The sequence below is a fragment of the Rhinopithecus bieti genome, unplaced genomic scaffold, assembly GCF_001698545.2.
Source record: "Rhinopithecus bieti isolate Rb0 unplaced genomic scaffold, ASM169854v2 scaffold_7438, whole genome shotgun sequence".
In the NCBI taxonomy this organism is placed as follows: domain Eukaryota; kingdom Metazoa; phylum Chordata; class Mammalia; order Primates; family Cercopithecidae; genus Rhinopithecus; species Rhinopithecus bieti.
The window spans coordinates 1,691,664-1,710,258 of NW_016805589.1; the positions used below are offsets into that span (position 1 = coordinate 1,691,664).

Sequence of the window (18,595 nt, forward strand, 5' to 3'; positions counted from 1 at the left end):
TTTTAATTTTGCCAAGAAGCTGAGAAAAACAATGCCGAGGGATTGCTACACAACCAAGCTGGGAGAACCAAGGATGGTTCCTTCGCTCCTTCCCATGACCACCGAGCACACAGGGCACTGAGGTGGACTCTTAGAGAGCACTCTGCAGACATCCATCAAGCAGGTTGAAAGCAAACCAAGAAGAACAAGCTAGAACATGGGCAGGGGAAAAAAAAGAAAAAGCAAACCAAAACCCAGAAAAATCCGTGTTTACAAGTATGTACACAAAAAGTCAGGGTTCAGGAGGTCGTTTGCCAGGAAATAGGGTCTCTGTCCGTAGACGGTCAGTGTGGGGTAGGGGTGTGTGTGTGTGTGTGTGTGTGTGTGTGTGTGTGTGTGTATGTGTGTATACACAGCTTATGTAAATCGACTCTCCACAGAACGGGTGTGTAGACCACCAAGATCACCAAAGTGCAACTGGGTCAAGTTTCCCATGGAGACAAGTTGAGGGAGGGGCCCCGGGAAAAGTTCTGAGGCCTTGCAGAAAGCGTGCACATGTGCACTATCGATTTTGGGGCCACCTCATCTGAGGAAAACTATCTTCAGTCCCTTCAGTACACTTCTGATACATTCAATTCATATAAGTGGTTGGCTGAATGTGTTTCTTTCCTACCACTCCCTCTGAAATGTTCAAGAACATCCATACATCTGTCACAACTGTGGCAAGAGTAGCTACATGAATCAGCCTTGGAAAATGCAGATGCAATATTTCACATTCGCCTTTTACAAGCTAGCAAATGTTACATAAATAAAGCCGAAAATAATATGACCCTCCCTTCCTCCAATCAATAAATACCTATGGTTACAATTAACTTACTCTAAATCATAAGATGTTACTACTAGTCTTCAAGAAGGAAAAAAGAAGTCCTTGAGAAGCATTAGGTGCATGCCTATCATAGCTACCCACCTCGCTACCTCCTTCCTGGAGGCACCTCTGTTCCTACAGAACAAACTGGAAATGCTACGGACACTCTGCCTCATGCACTTCCAGTTGCACCTGGGGTAGCTCTTCTGACTCAGGCCATGCCCTCTCATTAGAGGGGAAAACAAAATACCACACACAAAGCAAAAACCCCACACAACAGCTGGGGAGGAAGGACCAGATACACTACAGCTTTTGCATGCAACAAGTACCTACCCACTGGACGTGCTGCACCTTCTGAGTCCTTTAGCACCTTGAGAGAAAGGGTTGCTACGTCTTTGAGGGCTGTCGGGAGAGGGTGGTGTGGCTGTGCACAAAAGCAGGGCTCAAACCCAGTGGCCCCTGGAAAAACCTTTCCCCTACCCTCTCCCCCAGCTCTTCCAACTCCCCTGCTGGGGCTTCCTAACACTAAAATAGACTCTTTTTTCATCATCTCTCTATTTACATTAAAGATACAGACACATCACTATACACAAAAGGCTATGACAGTGAGCAGCAGAATCAGAAGAGAAGAAACCCAAACCTAGCCTGGCTCAGCGGTCATTCTGCCAATGCGAGGTGCTGCCTCTCTTCTTTGCTGTTAAAATCCTCTTGTTGATGGGGAGGGAAATTGTGTTCCTTGAGGTTGCTCTCCCCCAGATTTTGAAATCAGCCCTTCCTGGGGGTGGCCCAAAAGGAAACAAGTTGTTTTATTATTATTTTTTAAAACACCGTTATCATCTGGTTTAATTATTCTATAAAAACGTAGTGACTGGATCTAGAGACCACAGCCTCAAACTCATTGGCAAAATGATATTTGGTCTCGCATTTGCCGCCCTGGCTTCCTCTACCCATATAAAGTTTCTGGAAGGGATGTGAGTAGAGAGAACCCAGGACACATAGTGGGCAGGCGAGTCTGTGACTCGGTAAGAACCGAAGGACGGTGTGGTGAGCGGAACACCCCCAAGAGTTAGTTGATGCAGTTAGAAGGGAGAAGTGCACTGAGCAGTGGCTCCTAAATCCATCCTGTGGCTCTGGGGAGGCAGAAGGAGGAATGAGGCTTGGACTCACTGGCCGTCCTCTGTTCTCAGTGGCTCCCAAGTATATACAATAGGAACTGCTAGGGTGTTCTACACCTTCCCCAAGACATCAGGGACAAAGTGGGGTGGAGTGAGATGGGGGAGGAGAAGAAGGTACAGAAAACTCCAAGGGTCTTCTTTAAAGGTACCCTGGTACTCAGTTAACAATTCCTCCCAGGCAGCTAGCTCTTGTGAGAGCCAAAGACAATGGAAAAGAGGGAGGGAGGGAGAAGGAGGGGTTGGGAAGGCATTCAAGCAGCTGCAGCTTCCGGATATGTGTCCACATCTGTGTTCCGTCTTCTGAAAAAGAAAAATTCCCCCCAAAACCACACCCTGCCCCTGCATTCTGTTTGACACAAAGTTCCAGGACCCTGAAAAAAAAGCCCCAAAGTGCTTCTTCATCGTCTTGGGGAATACAGGGTAGGTGGTGGTGATCTCTGTATTTTCCGAAGCTGGGGGTAGGGAGTGGGCAGACTAGCAAGGTCAGCCTCAGAAGACTAAAACCTCTGACCTTGTTGCAGTCTTCTTAGATGTCAGAAGAGAACCAGGTTTCCAGGCGGAGCACTGGGGCTTCGACAAAAACTGTCAGAAAGGCTTGTCCGGCCTGCTGGTCTTGGCATCCCCGCTGGCCGCTTTGCAGATGACGCTGTTCGTGTGCTTGCAGCGGCAACCAGGGCGGCGCAGACGGTCGTAGCCGCGCTGGGCCAGCTTCACGCAGCCGGTGGCTGGCAGGTAGCAGAGCAGGCAGGGTAGCACCACGGAGAGAGCACCCATGAAGGACCAGCGGGCGCAGCAGTTGGAGCGGGAGCAGGAGCAGGGGTGGTCGGCGCAGGAGCCCTCATCGTCCTCATTCGTGCAGTGGTAGAAGATGCCCTGTACCAGACACATGCACGTGCCATAGTTGACCAGGGTCTGGGCTGAGCACAGGCACTCCTGGTTGCAGACCCAGCAGGAGGGCAACGTCCGGGGGGACGCACACTCCTTGCATTTACACTTCCCACAGGCCTCGCACAGCAAGAAGTGCTTGTCCAGCTCCGATGGGACCGCCGGGCCCTTGAGGTCCAGCGGCTTGCAGTGGACCACCTTGGGCTGGATGCGCACAGCCCTTGGTGAGGCCTGGTCAGCCACGGGTGGTGGTGCCATGTGGTCTAAGAGCCGCTGGTCCGAGGATGTGCTGCTGCTGCTGCTCACAGAGCTGGGGCGCCCGCTGAAGGAGATCCAGTGGTGGGTGACGTCCTGGTCACAGCGGGCGGGCGTCGGGGCCAGCTCTGGGGCCCCGCCCCGGGTCCGCTTTGGGCCGGTGGTGGGGGCCAGGCCAGGGTTGTCTATGTAGTCGTTCTCCACGTGGCTGGTCTTCATCTGGTCAATGGGTAGGATGGTGAGTGGGTGCTGGAGCCGGCTGTGGGACATCCGGCTGTCAAGAAGGGGCTGGACCATGACTGAGCTGGGAGTCAAGGGGGCGCTCTGTGGGATCGGGGGCTCCATGGGGCTGGAGGTCCTGGACTGTATGGAGAAACAGGCTTCTAGGGGCCCTGAGGGTGGGGTGGGGAAAAGGAAGAGAGAATGGATTCCAGGCATCAGTATGTGGCCTGCTAATACCTCATCCCCCCATCAGGTCCTTGGGAGCCGCCCAATTGAAATAGGAACTAAAATCACTGTGTAGACTTTCCAGTGACTTCCAAGCTTAAATGATTAATAATGACAAGAAGTCAGTGGTGGAAATAATACTTACTGAGCACTTAAGACAGAGGTGCTCTCCTAAGCACCATATACATTAAGTCTTTGACTTCATGATAAGCCTAAAATGTAACTACTATTATCCCCCTTTTCTATTTACAGAAAAGACATGTTCAAATTAATTTGTCCAAAATCACACAAAACTATCCAAAACTATCAGTAGTAGGACTCAAACCCAGGCAGCCTGATTTCATTCTCTTAGTTACTGTGAAACATGCTCCTTAGTTAAGATACATAGTTCAGTAGATATAAACACAGTATCTGGAACCAGACTCAAATTCCATTCTCACTTTGGCCTAGCAACATTGCTATGAATGAGTTCTTTCATCTCCGTGCCTTAGGTTTTGGTCTTGTCATCTGTAAAACGGGCTCTTGAGAGGATTAAATGAGAAAATACTGTCTATTACCTAGCATATTACCTGGCATGCAGCAACAATTTATCGCTGCCCCAAGGAGTAAGCTTAGATCTCCTGAGCACTTATAAGCACTTCCTGCCAAGCACTGTGCCAGGTACTGGGGACGATGTGGTGAACTCAACAGACACCTCTGGATGTTCCCATGGACTTTTTCAGCTGGATTAACAAGCCCTTTATTTCAGATATTCACAAGAGAAGGACTGTTATCTGATGCCTGCACATCCAGGCATTATTAACTTATTACTACCACTTCTTAAGAGCAGCAACCTACAGTGGCTAATAATCCCTAGGTATGTCAGCTTCTGACAACTTGGATGGGAAATCCTCTCAAGGGGCACTCACATCACCCATTTCCAAGTGCTGAGCTGAACATTCAGCCTAAATGCTATTTACTAGAATAGCTAAGCCAACCCTGGATCAGTTTCTAATTTCACCGAGAGAGTGCAATTTTAAGTTGGAATCCAGCCAGAGATTCAACTGCAGTGCCTGACACGGAACCCCAGGAAGTCACTTAAATCAAAGAGCGGAAACGGCTTGGTTCAAATTTAGAAAGTGCACATTGTTTTCTATTAGAAGTGCCATTTCCTTGCCTGCTGACCTTTACAGTTGGAATTCTGCTGGAGATCAATTTAAAGAAATAGCAGCAGAAGGTCAAGACCTCTGCTCAAGGGGACACAATTTGGAATCCAAGGGAAAGATTACACTCTGGGAAGATTCCACCCCAATCTTAAGAACCCCAGGGAATGGAGAGGAAGAAGAGAAAGATAAGTCTTTAAAACAAAACCAAAAAAAGGTCATTGGATTAATGTATTCTTGGGTGGGGTTTTAGTAAATGCTTTTGCATTTACTAAATTTGCATCAAGATGCTAATGATGTTCTCATTAGGAGAGCTGATCCTGCCCCACTGCTGTTAGGTTTATCTAGAACCTGTCTAAAATAAAAAGCTAGCTCTAGATGAAAGTTTATGAAGGGGATAAAAGGGGGCTATCCACAGGGCTCCAGTCTGTATATCACTTACACTGCTAAATCCAAAAAGCATCCAGTCTCTTCTGCAAGGTTCAATGCTCAGTCAACTGCTATTTCCCATTCACGCAGGGCATCAACTATTGGCTTTGTTCCTATGGCCCTGCCTACTTAAAAGGATGCTGGTATTTCTTTACACGCTTTGTTTTTCCTGTCTTGGAGAAAGCCTACCTAGTGGCAGTGCCTGCCCCTATGTTCTCTTCGGATGAAACCAGAGCATCACCTTCGAATTGGTGACTTCCTTGTGGCAGAGTTTGCCTTTTCTGGCAGGTCTGCCACCAAAGAGTAGCCACTTGCCAAAGCAGCCTCCCGTGGAGATCCTGTGGTCAGGGCTGGAGAGAGGGAATGCAAGTAAGCATCTATGGAGAGGAGTTTTTCCAAGCATCAGGCTGACGACAGGGTAGGAACTCCAGGGAATGCTACCTCAGCCTGCCCACTTACTGTCAATAGCGGTTCCAAGGCCTTGCTTCTAGAATAAATGAGTTTGGGGCAAGAGGCCAGGGTTAGGAGCCCAAGGTCCAGCACTGAGGACGGTGCCTGGAGGAAAGGCCTAAGAATAAAAAATGCCATGGATAAGGTTCTCCAGCACCAGCCAGAACCCTCACCCCCGGACAATGATAACATGATTCCCTTGTTCCAGAAACCCATGTCAGGAATATTCAGGGTCCTGCCAACACAATGTAGGCAGCAGTCTGAAGCTTCTATTGCCCCATATAGTTGGGTTTTGTCTCTCAGGACAACGATTGGGTCTGGCCATGCTGTGGGAGAAAGTAAAATACTCCCTTCCCTTGAGCAGATTCACTCTTTTTTTTTTTTTGGTGAGGTTCTTTAAAAACAGCCACATTTCCTACAGATAAAGCAAAAGAAATGGGCAATGCTCAGAAATTTTAATAGGCCTTGGAATCAGAAGGCAGATTCCCCAATTCATGGAAAAGTCCCACCAGGAAGCCAGGATGGGAGCAGCCGCTGCAGGCAACGGGGATGTTGGCATTCACAGGCTCCCATAACCCTCCAGAGACAGCTGTCAACATCTGGGCCTGCAGTTGAGGCCAGACATGGGGATGGGAGCTTGGCCCACGATGACTCGGCTCTCTGGGGATGATGCCGCATCCGATGGCTCCATTGGGCATATTATAAAATGTATCTTCCCTTCCATAACCCTGATGTAGTAGGATTCCTTTCAACCACCAGCTCAGCAAAAACCAAATCAGAGATCCACTGCTGCCCTCACCCCTCACCAGCAGGGACCCTCCAAGAACCTCTGCTGAATTTATTTGGCTGACAAAGAAAAACAATTTTCTGAGCTGCCTATTTAATAACCCCTCAGCACAGCTAAATGATTTCTCAAAAAAAAAGAAAAGAAAAAGAAAAGAAAAAAGAAAGAAAAGAAAGAAGGCCTGGCACAGTGGCTCACACCTGTAATCTCAGCATTTTGGGAGGTCAAGGCAGGTGGATCACTTGAGGTCAGGAGTTTGAGACCAGCCTGACCAACAGGGTGAAACCCCATCTCTACTAAAAATACAAAAATTAGCCAGGCGTGGTGGCAGGCGCCTGTAATCCCAGTTACTGGGGAGGCGGAGATTGCAGTGAGCCAAGATCGCACCACTGCACTCTAGCCTGGGCGACAGAGCAGGAAAAAAAAAAAAAAAAGAAAAGAAAACCAACTCTCAGTTGATTTGGTAGATCAATCTCGACTCACTGAGAAACACCCGCCCTCCACTCTGAGCGAATGCTTGACAATCTTTTTTTTTTTTTTTTTTCTTTTGCAGACGGAGTCTCAGCTCTGTCGCCCGGGCTGGAGTGCAAGTGGCCAGATCTTGGGCTCACTGCAAGCTCCGCCTCTGGGTTATACGCCATTCTCACTGCCTCAGCCTCCCTATGTAGCTGGGACATACAGCTGCCCGCTACTCTCGCCCGGCTAGTTTTTTTTGTATTTTTAGTAGAGATGGGGTTTCACCGGGTTAAAGCCAGGATGGTCTCGATCTCCTGACCTCGTGATCCGCCCGTGTCGGCCTCCCAAAGTGCTGGGATTACAGGCTTGAGCCACCGCGCCCGGCCAATGCTGACAATCTTAAGTGCAGGTTTAGTATGTGCTCTCTGCTTCCCCTGCAAGGAAGTAAGAGATTTATGATGTAAATAGGAGAGAGGAGGCTTTGCCTCATTTAGGCAGTTTGGAAGATACTGATGGCCAATTTGGAAGACACTGGACAGAGAAACAAAACCAGCACTCCACTTAGCCAAAGAAGCACCTCTGAAGTTTAGGTGGTACTCTTAGGAACTGGCAAGAGGGAAGGGACTTTTACCTCCACTCAACCTTCTAATAATAATAAATAATAATTATGGAAGCGGCTAATATTTATTAAACATTTCTTGGTGCCAGGCTCCGTGCTAAGCCCTCAGTGATTTATTTTCTCTTTTAATTCTCACCATACTTCAAGAGAGTACCCATTTTACAGAGAAGAAATGGAAGCACAAAGGGTCATAGAGCTAGCAAGTGACCAGAGCAGGATTTGAACCAAGACAGCAGAGGCTTCAGAGGCTGAAATATTAACGTCTCCACCCTGACTTACAATGACTTGCAGAAGCCCTCCATAACCTCTGGGAATTCATGGGAAGGCATGAAAGTGCCATCACTTTCAGAACCATGGACTCCTCCAGCCCTCAGGGAACATCATCAGAACATCCTAGGGCTCTGCAATGCAACCACCAGGGAAGGAAAGCTAGACGGGCTTACATCAGCCTGAACCGCAGGGAGGGGAATTTTCAAGTGTGGAGAGTGAAGGCTGTGGGGGTTTGTAATCTCTCTCATTTAAGGAAGGCTCAGAATTCAAGTTCTCTTCACTTCCAGTTTAGTGTTATGTGCCATCCCTGTCTTAAAAGTGGTTTCATTTTTAATTTTGTTTTTTGAGACGGAGTTTTGCCTTTTTTTGCCCAGGCTGGAGTGCAATGGCACGATCTTGGCGCACAACATGCTCCGCCTCCCAGGTTCAAACGATTCTCAGCCTCCTGAGTAGCTGGAATTACAGGCATGTGTGACCATGTCCAGCTAATTTTGTATTTTTAGTAGAGATGGGGTTTCTCCATGTTGGTGAGGCTGGTCTTGAACTCCTGACCTCAGCTAATCCGCCCGCCTCAGCCTCCCAAAGTGCTGGCATTACAGGTGTGAGTCACCACACCCAGCCTCATTTTTAGTTTTCTTATAGTTGAATGGATTTCACTTGTAGGAGTTTATTACAAATCAGTCCCCAAAAGGAAACCCTGGGGTGGAAAGCAATCTCTACTCCTCCCTACCTATCAAGTTGAACTTAAGGGTCCCTAGGGTACCTTCATTGATGGGGCTCTCCCTGGTCCAGGTCTGTGAGGGAGGGAGGGAGCCAGGGCACAGACAGTCCTAGAATACTGGAATCAGCAGGATATCAAAATCCCTAGAACACCCAACACCGTATTTGCTGCTTGGTGGGTCTGGGAGCCCAGAGCCAGCCAGTCTGACACTCACTGCATTTGTACCTGTGGGGAGGGGGCTGAGCATCAGGCTGCAGACCGCTCAATACAGGCTGGCTGAAAAGAATCAAGAGGCATGTTAAATGTCTGCACAACTGAGCAGGATGCCTAATCCCACCCACCCACAACCTCCCCTTGACTTACCCTAGTGAGGTGAGTTGGGAAATATTGGGAAAACCTGACAGTTGTACTTTGAAAGCTACAGGTCAGCTAATGACAAACTGGCAAGAGGCTGTGAATGAATGGGTAGTTTGAGCACTGCCCCATTCAGTCTCAGCGGGTTATTTCAGTGAAGGTTGTTTAACCCTTTAAACAACTCAGAATAAAGGTCTCTAGGCGGCCAGAGAGCCTGCCCACCACTATAGCTTGGTTCTTTGTGACACTATCACAGTTTAGCTAATTAAGCTACAACCAAATGATGACTTATTACTTTAAAAGGACTTTAAAAAGAGGGGGAGGGATGCTGAGGGAAGCAGAGGACTTGCCCCTCCCTATACCCTACAAAGAAAATCTCTGCTGAGAATGGCCCCAGTGGGAGAATAAAGCATTTGGGCAGCTGGATTTGTCTGGGAATCCTTCTCTTCCTTCCCCCAGCACCAGCACTAAGAAGCTCACCTCTGGCCATAATCTGTTAGAGATCACAAAAGAAAATGGTTGCTTTTCATCACTTCATCCTACCACCAGTTACCCGTTCCAAACCTCTTCTTCTCTTCCCTCTTTCACAACCAATCAGCTGAGCTCCAAAGCCCGAGCACACGGAATGGTGGGAATCTTGCTGGACTTTGGGCTCTTTAATCAGCTTCAAGTTTTTGCTTCACTGTATTACTGCCTTAATTGTCTGCCCAGATTCCCATAAAGAAGGATTAGAAGCCAAGAGTCGGTAAAGAAGGAGTCAGAAGGAGCCTGTTAACCACTGGCATGGTTTGGGAACTCTTGGCCAAGTCCAGGTCTGGGTGGGACCAGAACCCTAGACTCCTAAGTCAGGGCTTCCTCCCACAGACAGTAAGATCTTATTTGTCTCCTTACCCTCCACCAAGAAATGAACTTACAATAATAGATTTTAGCTTACTCCTGGGACAGGAGCAGGAAATGACTTCCCCTTCCCCCAACCAGAAAAAGAAAGACTACTGACAAGGGAAACCACTCTTCTACAAGTGGCCACCTGCCCCGAAGGGCCCCTTCCCTCCTCTGCTAGATCCAGCACATCTGTGCTCCCTCCCCTGTGCCCTTGCTTCCTTCACTGACTGGGGCCTGTCCTTGGAAAGAACAATCGTGATCACAGCTGAACTGTAGAGTCTCTTAAGCCCAGCCACATGTCCCGGATACATTCCCCAGCCTTGTCAGCTGTCCGGATCTGCAGGGTGGCCCCAGACCCCTGAGAGCCAAGAATACCCTCCCTCTTACATCATGCAACACCCCACACCTCCTGTGCAGGAAGGGGGCACCCTTAAAACCAGCCCTCCTCCTAGGAGCTCAATAATAACAATGAGCATGGCCCTAGTCCTGGCCGCTCACTAGCAGTTCTGCTGGCCCCCTGTCCCCTTGGGAGGAGTTTATTTTCTCTACTGTGCAGATGGGGAAACTAAGGCCATGCTTAGCAGGTTTGCCTAGTCACTCATCTGCTCTGTCCAGGCCCCTGGCTTGGTCTGGAAGGGGCAATACAGCTTTCCAAAAGTTGTTCATTCACCTTCCCCTGGCTCTTTTAAAAGAGCAAAAATATATTCTAATGAGTTACTATTTTCTCCTCTCAGGAAGATAAGGTTGGCCATGAAATAGAACCTTCTCCACTCTGGCCATTTCCCTTCCTTAAAAACTCTGTCATGCCTACATACAAAACCCCAAATTTTCAACCCTATCTCCAAATTCAGAGGCCTCCGCAAGAATCCTTAGCCAGGTTGTCATCACAAGGGAACTGCCACCTAAGTAGAGGCCAGATGACAAACACTCTGGATTTAGAACCAAAAGGAACACTATGATTCTCCAAGAAACACTGGACTTTTCTGAATAAAGAAGGAGGGCTCCTTCCTAGGCCTCCTTGGCACCAACACCCAGGCCCTCATTAACAGGATAGCCCAAGGACAGAAAAACACTGTGGGGGCCCAAATCTGGAAGCTATAAGATGTCATACCATGAGACTTTCAGCCCTGGAAACTGGAATCCCCACATATGGTACCAAAGTATTAAATCCCAGAGCCACACAGCTCAAAGGTCACTTCTGGAAGTATTAATGACTTTTATTCCTCTTAATTTTTAAATCACTGATTTTCAAATTTGGCACTGAAAGACTGCTTTCATTTATTATCCACAAAAGTCAGCCAAACCTCTGGGCACAGGCTTTGGGGCTGGGGTCATGGGTGGGTGTGAACTGGGCAGGCCAGATTTCCAAAGAGCCACATCTCTCCACCAATTCTGGGAGGATGCAAATAAAAATGACATGTGAGACTGGGCGCGGTGGCTCACGCCTGTAATCCCAGCACTTTGAGAGGCCGAGGTCGGCGGATCATGAGGTCAGGAGTTTGAGACCAGCCTGGCCAACATGGTGAAACCCTATCTCTACTACAAATACAAAAATTAGCTGGGTGTGGTGGTGCACAACTTTAATTCCAGCTCCTGAGGCAGGATAATTGTTTGAATCTAGGAGGTTGCATTGAGCCAAGATAGCACGACTGCTCTCCAGCCTGGGTGACAGGGCAAGACTCCGTCTTTAAACAAATAAATAAATAAATAATTTTAAAAAATGAAAATGATATCAGTAAGCTCCAAATATCCACCTGTCCACAGCCTCTGCCCTGCTATGTGTTCTGTCTCCTCCCACCAGCCCCAACTAAAGCTTTAGTGAGATGAGGCCATTTCAGAGGGTGATCTGAAAAAGGTCGTGGGTCTGGGCAGGAAGGCTAAGGGCAAGAGGGCATTTACACTCCACCAAAAGGGAGTGACTCTCGATAACCAACAGATGCCTTTAAAGTCTCCTCACCGTAGTATTTGTCCATTGAGATTTCAGAAATCTGCTACTAAAATCCCCACCCTACACCCGTGACTGGCCACTGGGCTTGGTTGGTAAGTGTGTGTCCTGTTCACCACATTAGGATTTGCTGGAGGCCTGGTAGCACGTGAGAATCCTCCCAAGGGATGGGAAAGAGGAAATGTGATTTCACACTGGACATCTCCACTAGTTCTTTCCCACCTTTCTAGAAGACAGAGAGGAAGAGATAAAGAGAAATCTTTAACCGCAGCCCTGCCTCTCCTAGTCCTCCTGACACCCGCACTAAAAAAAAAAAAAAAAAAAAAAAAGCTGAAAATTTCAGAGATGTTTATACTCCATTTGTGTGAAGATCTGGAGAACTCTAAACATTGTGAAATCCACCAATGCAATATTGGGTAGGGCCTCAGACCAGACTGAGCTCATTAACAGATTGATAAACCCACGGTTCCCAACTTCTCTGAGCCTTGTACCTTCCAGTTTTGAATCCCGAGAGGCTTGTCAGAGAGGTTAGTGCCTCGGTCAGCTACAGAGACAGGCAAGTGTTTGCTCCTGCCCCTCTGCAAGTTCTTTGGCCTCTAGTGTGTCTGGCCTCTCCCAAAACTGGAGAGAATCATGCCACTGATTCGGAGGCAGGAAAGAGGGGGCTGCCACTAGGTTTGGTCATCCCACTGTACACTCTTCTTTCCAGCACTAACCGCGCTGGGGGGTACCGAAGCCATGCTGCGCCAGAAGGCGGCCTCCTGCCCTCAGAGGCCTTGGCAATATGGATGCCCCTCCAGCAGCTGGTGAAAGAGGCAGCCAGCAGCTCCCTGCTCTGCCTACCATCTAGCCCTTCCAGCCCATTTCGCCTCTCTTGTCCATCCTTCAGCCCTATAAGCCATGCAACCATTTTGCGTCTCCCTTGCCTCTTCTGCCCACAACCCCCTGCCCCCAATCAAGGAGAATTGAGAAACCGTCTTCTTGCACAAGAGTAGCTACTGTCTAAACGCTTTTTGATCGTCTGCATGGAGGGGGAACTGGACACAGCCTTGGACCCAGTGATGGAGCCAAGCTCCAGCTGCCCTGGCTAGCCAAACCCGCCCTCACCCTGCTCACTGTCCCTGGGGTCTTGGCGATTCAGAATTTTTCAGAACGTACCGTCTCTATTCTCTTCTCTGTGATGTCAAGCCTGGTACCACCAAGAAGGAAGGAGGGAAAGTAGGAGCCTTATCTCTCCTACATTCGCAACGTCTTCCTCCAGCTCCCACACGCCTGGCGTTATGTAAACGCACCTTCAGCCCCCACCACAGCCCCAGCGCGGCCTGGGGGCTCCGGGGCCTGGCACGGCTCGGTGCCCGGGGAGAGAGAGGTACAGGGTGGCCGAGGAGCCTCAGGCCCTACAAAGGCCAGGCAAGAAAAAGGCAACTGCAAGGCAGTTGCACAGCATAAAATGCGGCAGCGGAGCAAAGGTCAGACGGCGAGGAACCGCCTCGCCAAGGAGAGGGAGCAGAAATGCCCAGTCCTGAGCCAGCCCCTCGCTGACCATCGAGGGAGAGGCAGAAGGGGAGGGAATTCAGTCCGTCACCGCTCCGAAGAGAAAGGAAAAAAATCTACGTCGAGCATAGGCCGCTGCGGCGGGCTGGGAGATACACGGCAAAGCTGGCACCGTGGGCACGGAGCTGGGAGTTGGGCGAGTCGCCCAGAGCGAGGGCGCCCCCCGACCCAAACGGTGGCTCCTGACCAAGCCCAGAGCCGCCCGTTCCAGCGTTCGAGGCGGATGGTGGCAGGAGAAGGAAAGAGGCCAGGCCAGAGGCAAACTCCCGGGACACGCACGGGGCTTCCCGAGTCGCAGAGGGCGGGGAAGCCGGGCTTGGCAATGCCAAGGGGTCGGAAACGGCGGTGCCAGGCTGTGAACACCCCCGGCGCCGTGCCGGCCGGGCCGAGGGCGTCAGGGAGCTGCGGCGCACCGCAGCGACTCAAGGAGGCGCAGGCTGAGGGAAGGAACACTGAGGCGCGCCTAGAAATAGCGCACCATTTGCCCCAGCCCAAGGGGGGAGTCGCGTCGCCGCTCAGAGCGGGGCAGTTTCAGATCCCAAAACCGGCCATGGACTTACTTTGAGGAGCTGCAGGGTCACAAGCATCGCCCCATGTCTGTCTAAATCCTGGAGCCAGAGCAGGCAACCGCCGCTGTACTCGCAGACGCCGGCCGGAGGAACCGGCAAGGCTCCCTGTGCTCCACAGCGCCAACTCCGCGCTGTCAGCTCAGCTCGCTACCTCCGCCGCGATGTTGCAACCACTGCCTGGGAAAATGGCTTTTTTATGAATGGGAGGGAAGGGAGCGCCAGTGCGCACGCGCGCCGTTCGCGATTCTATGAATGGGTGGGCACAAGAGACCGCGAGCGCGCATGCGTTGCGCTCCATTTTTTATGAATGGGGGGCGGGAAAAGATCTTAACCCGTGATTGCTGGGACTGGCTCAAGCTCCTCCAGGAGCCGTCGTTCTTTTACAAAGAGGGGTGGAGGTTCCAGTGGAGGTTGTTATTGCCTTTTTTTTTTTTTTTTTTTTTTTAATGAATGGAGGGCGGCGGCGACTGCTGCAGCTGGGCCAGCTGCGCGGGCTGCACCCCCTCCCAGCCTGCGAGAGGAGGTAAAGGCAACCTTCACGCCACTGCGGGCCTGGGCAGGAACCGTCAGTGTCGCTGGGGGGCGGGGGGGCGCTGCGGCCTCCGGATCCCGGGATGAGAGCAGGGTGGGGGAGGACATACCTAGATCTGGAGATCTCTGCCTCCCGCAAGCAGTCAAAAGAGGGGCTGGAGGACCCCTACTGGGGGCCTTCTCTTGCTCTAGACCAGAGACGCCAGGCGGGAGGGATCTTGAAGCTGCGTTTACCAAAAATTAAGAAAATGTCCATCATCCGTATCAAAGGGTGGGGTGGGGATTGGTGAGTGAATCTGATTCCTTTTCCTGAGGCTGAATCTCTCGTGAGTGCTGGCCGCCCCTCCCCCCATTTCTTGGGTGTAGACAGTGACTGGGCCCAGGCCTCTTCCGGCTCCAGTACCCCCCGGGGCGATTCTGGCACTTCAGCCAGAGGTAGCCTGGCTCTCGCCTCCCAGCGTTCCCCCCGCCCCAGTGCAATGTCCGCAGTGCCCGGGCGTCTGCCCGCCCTCTGCCGCCCTAGCTAGGTGTCCTCTCTCTGTCCCAGTCGGTTTCCTAGCTCTTACAGGACGCTGGCCTGAGAAGCCTCGGTCCACCGAAGGCCCACGGCCCTTTGCTGTTGTAGGCGCCTTTCCCCAATATCCCCCACCTCTCGCCAGCCTCCCCTCCGGGGAAGTGGGAGCGGCCGAGAACTGGCCAGGTGGATGGGTGGAGCCGGCCGCGCCGAGGATGCTGCCGGGGTGGCCTCAGGATTAAATAACAACGGGGCTCTTGAGCCGCAGAGGAAATGGAAATGGCTGGGGATCCTTTCTTTGCTGTTAATGATGGTGGCGTTGGGGGGCGGGGGTGAGGATCAGCTCAAGCCGGTGAAAAGAAAAGACCCCGCCATTAGGCCTGACTCTAGGAAGGCGGAGAGCCCTCGCGGCAGGCCTTGCTCCTCCCTGGAACGGAGGAGCCTGTAGCCTCCGGGAAGTCCGGGGCAGGGGGTGGCTTTGATGCGTAGATAAGAGCAGAGTCTGGGCGAGGGCTTGGCCCTGAGTCCCTTGTAACGTCTGTCTTGCCGCTGTTCTGGCCTCACGGGGAGATTGTGTGGCAGTCTTTTTCTTCCTACGCCACTATAGGATTGTGCTTGGCTGTTGTCAGAGGAACCAATGAAAGGCTCCCAGCCTAGGGCTGAGGTCTGGCCTGGGGCTGGGACTGGGACTCTAGACAGGCAGCCCAAGGTCACCGAGTCGTAGTCTAAAATGCCTTCTCACCATTCGGACTCACCTCTCCGTGTACTTACCCAGCTCCTGAGGGCAGAGCAGACTCCCTTAGGGAACCTCAGCCTTCCTTTCAGGGGCGAGACTTTTCTCTAAGAGCAAGAGAACTCTTGGCCAGAACAATGGGTGCAGCTGTCCAGGACTTCCCTGTAAGGGTGTTGAAGTTCAGTATCGCCCTCTCTGTCAGCTGTAGAAACGGAGGCCAAGGGTCCTGCACCGGGTGTATGGAAGAGCTAGTAAATTGTAGCACAGATTTTCTAGATCTTTGCAACCTGGCTCTACTTTGCTACCAACCCTTCTCAGCATCACAGACCTAAAATCCTGTTTCTTGCATGTCATTTAAGCATTTCAAACAATGAAAGTTGAAGCAGTAATTTTCCAGCTGGTGCTCACCCATGGCCCTTGCTGAAAAATTAGAAGGATGGGAATAAATAAATCTTAAATCTATGGCAGAAAAGGAGGATTGGAGGAGCTGGGGAAGGGGTTTGCTGTCCTGTTTTCTTTATTAGAGAAACTCAAGAGACAGACAGGATTACATTTCATAGTCTTTCTCAGCTTCCCTGAAAGAGAATTCAAGGAGACCCCAGTCTGTGTTGGGGAGAAGGAGGAGCTCCCAGTCTTGAGCTGGGAGGGGCCTCTGATGCTTATTTAAGTACAGCGAGATTCAGAATGTCTAGGAGGCCTCTGGAGGTCATATTCTGGTTGTGCTTGGAACCTAAGCTGAGGAATGGTTTGGAACAGCAGTTATGAAAAATTCATTCATTCATTCATACATTCATTCCTTGATCGATTCTGTAGTGGGGCCTGCCCTGACTCCTGAGACTCAGTGGTGAGGGACAGACAGCCCTCCCTGCCCTTGCGAAGCGCACAGTGTTTTGAAAAGACAGACTGCAACTTGAGGTTATAAGTGCTAGGAGGGAAATAAGCTTTCTCTGGGGTATGTTGCTTGCCGGGGAGGTGGGGGATGGTGGAAGGAGCTGATTCTGATTTGGTCATCAGGGAATGCCTCTGAGAGGGCGGCTTCTAGTTGTGAGTTGAGACCTGAAGACTGAGAAGTGAATCTGAGGGAGGACTGGAGAAACATCTCAGGCAGAGGGAGCATGGGTGGAGGCCATGTGTGGGAAAAGCCTGGCATATTGGAGGCACTGACAGAAGGCCTCTGTGGCCACAGCTTTATGAGCAAGTTTGAAGTGAGCCTGGTGAGGAATTCGGATGTCATCCTATTAAGGATTTTAAGCAAGGTCTGACACATTCTGATTTGTGTTTTAAACCTCTCCAGCAGCCCTGGGGCCACAATTTAGGGGGTGAGGGGACAGAATGAAAGGTGGTTGGGGAATGCAAAGCATTTGCTCCATTGCAGGGTGAAGACATCATATTCCTTCTTTAGGATTGGGTGGCCGGTAGGCCTGTGCTGGATTTATTTTTCTATTTCATCTGATTCTGTTCATTCCAAAGCTACTCTGTGTCCTCCCCAGGTATAACTTTTCTGCTAGAGGCACATCCTAACAACTTTGCATTCCTGCCAGGGCTAATGACAATCTTTTATCCTGACTCCAATAAAAACATCCTCACTCCCATCAGATTGTGGCCAAGGGAGTAGAGTAGGTCCAATTCTGAGCTTTGGTCTTTTATTAATCTCCTAGCCTTGCTAGGACCTGGAAGATGAGTTAGTGTGATTGAGGAGAGTCAGGAATTCCAATTCAATGACAGTCATTTCTGGAGCACTTACTGTGTGCCAGTCCTATGTGCAGCATGTTTTCATATGTAAAATTTTTTCAAAAAGCTGGGTCTTGATTTTGTCACCTCTCTTTTGCAGAGCAGAAGTTCAAGCCTCCATTTTAAAATTTTATTCCATAAAAAATTGTTATTTTTGTGTGTGTTATTTTTGTGACACACTTCTCGTGTCAGGCATAGTGCCAGCTGTTAACAGTTATAGTGAGAAAAGGGACAGATACAAATTTTGCTCTACAGGGCTTACAGTCAGTGGTGATGCCACAGAGAGGGCATGGAGAGGTGAGGATGGCATGTGCTTTCTTCCTGCAATCTCCATCAGAACCCCCATTCATTTGTGTGTGTTCAATTGACATTTCTCAACCTTAGCAAGTATTAAGCAATGGAAGCAAAGGCCCCCCTACCCAAACAGATTATCTTCTTCCACCTATGTAGAAATTCTGGACTGCTACCATTTATAGTCAAGTTCAGGAGATAGACATTAAACAAATAATTGATCAAAGAATCACTTAATTACAGTTAACATCAGCACTGCATACAAAGTACAGAGAGCAAAAGAGGGGGGCACAGCCTGAGGCCCTCAAGAAAGTTCCCCCGAGCTCAGATCTGCAGAATACAGACTCAGCCAGACTGAGCTCAGTGGTAGAAGGCCCAGAACCAGGAAAGAGCCTTGAGGACCCTAGTCTTTTGAGGAAGAGAGGATGTGTCAGAACAAGAGGTTAGAACTCTGTCCTGGCACTACCTCCTAAGCTTTCTGGTTCAGCGTTTCAGCTGTTTCAGCTTTGGGGCTGGACAGCTTGAAAGACAGATGGACAGGCACTGCCCACAGATTGCTAGGGTTAAATCGTGCCCTTACATGCTCCATAGTCTCAAACAAGTTATTCAGACTTTATGTGCCTCAGTTTCCCCATCTATAATATGAACAACTGATAGCAGTACTTACCACAAAGGGTTGAGCGGAGCTTGAATGCGGTATTGAACATAAGGCACTTAGAACAGCGCCTGAACCAGGCATGATAGCTCATGCCTGTAATCCCAGTGCTTTGGGAGGCAGGAGGATCACCTGAGCCAAGGAGTTCAAGACCAGCCTGGGCAGCGTAAGGAGACCCCCCCCCATCTCTACAGAAAAAAACAAAAACAAAAACAAAGCTGGGTGTAGTGGTACATGCCTGTGGTCCCAGCTACTCAGGAGGCTAAGGTGGGAGGATAGCTTGAGCCAGGGATATTGGGGCTGCAGTAAGCCGTGATTGAACTAATACATATTAGATGATTATTCAACATATACAGCTG

The 18,595-nt window shown here is 50.1% G+C and overlaps 1 protein-coding gene across 6 annotated transcripts; it reads right to left on the bottom strand.

The window, feature by feature from the left end:
- Nucleotides 1-6: 6 nt before the first annotated feature.
- Nucleotides 7-15,665, bottom strand: SPRY4 (sprouty RTK signaling antagonist 4). Of its 6 annotated transcripts, none has more exons than XM_017872961.1 (4): nucleotides 15,598-15,665; nucleotides 14,423-14,536; nucleotides 13,773-13,958; nucleotides 7-3,551 (listed from the first exon to the last, which is right to left on the bottom strand). In XM_017872961.1, exon 4 carries the CDS (start codon nucleotides 3,502-3,504, stop codon nucleotides 2,605-2,607), a length of 900 nt encoding a protein of 299 aa, XP_017728450.1. In that variant the 5' UTR covers nucleotides 3,505-3,551; nucleotides 13,773-13,958; nucleotides 14,423-14,536; nucleotides 15,598-15,665; the 3' UTR covers nucleotides 7-2,604. The 6 variants fall into 6 exon arrangements, with proteins under 6 accessions (XP_017728450.1, XP_017728449.1, XP_017728451.1 ...); XM_017872960.1 differs by lacking the exon at nucleotides 15,598-15,665 and adding an exon at nucleotides 14,879-15,295; XM_017872962.1 differs by lacking the exon at nucleotides 15,598-15,665 and having other exon boundaries at nucleotides 14,423-14,608.
- Between the last annotated feature and the right edge of the window lie 2,930 nt (nucleotides 15,666-18,595).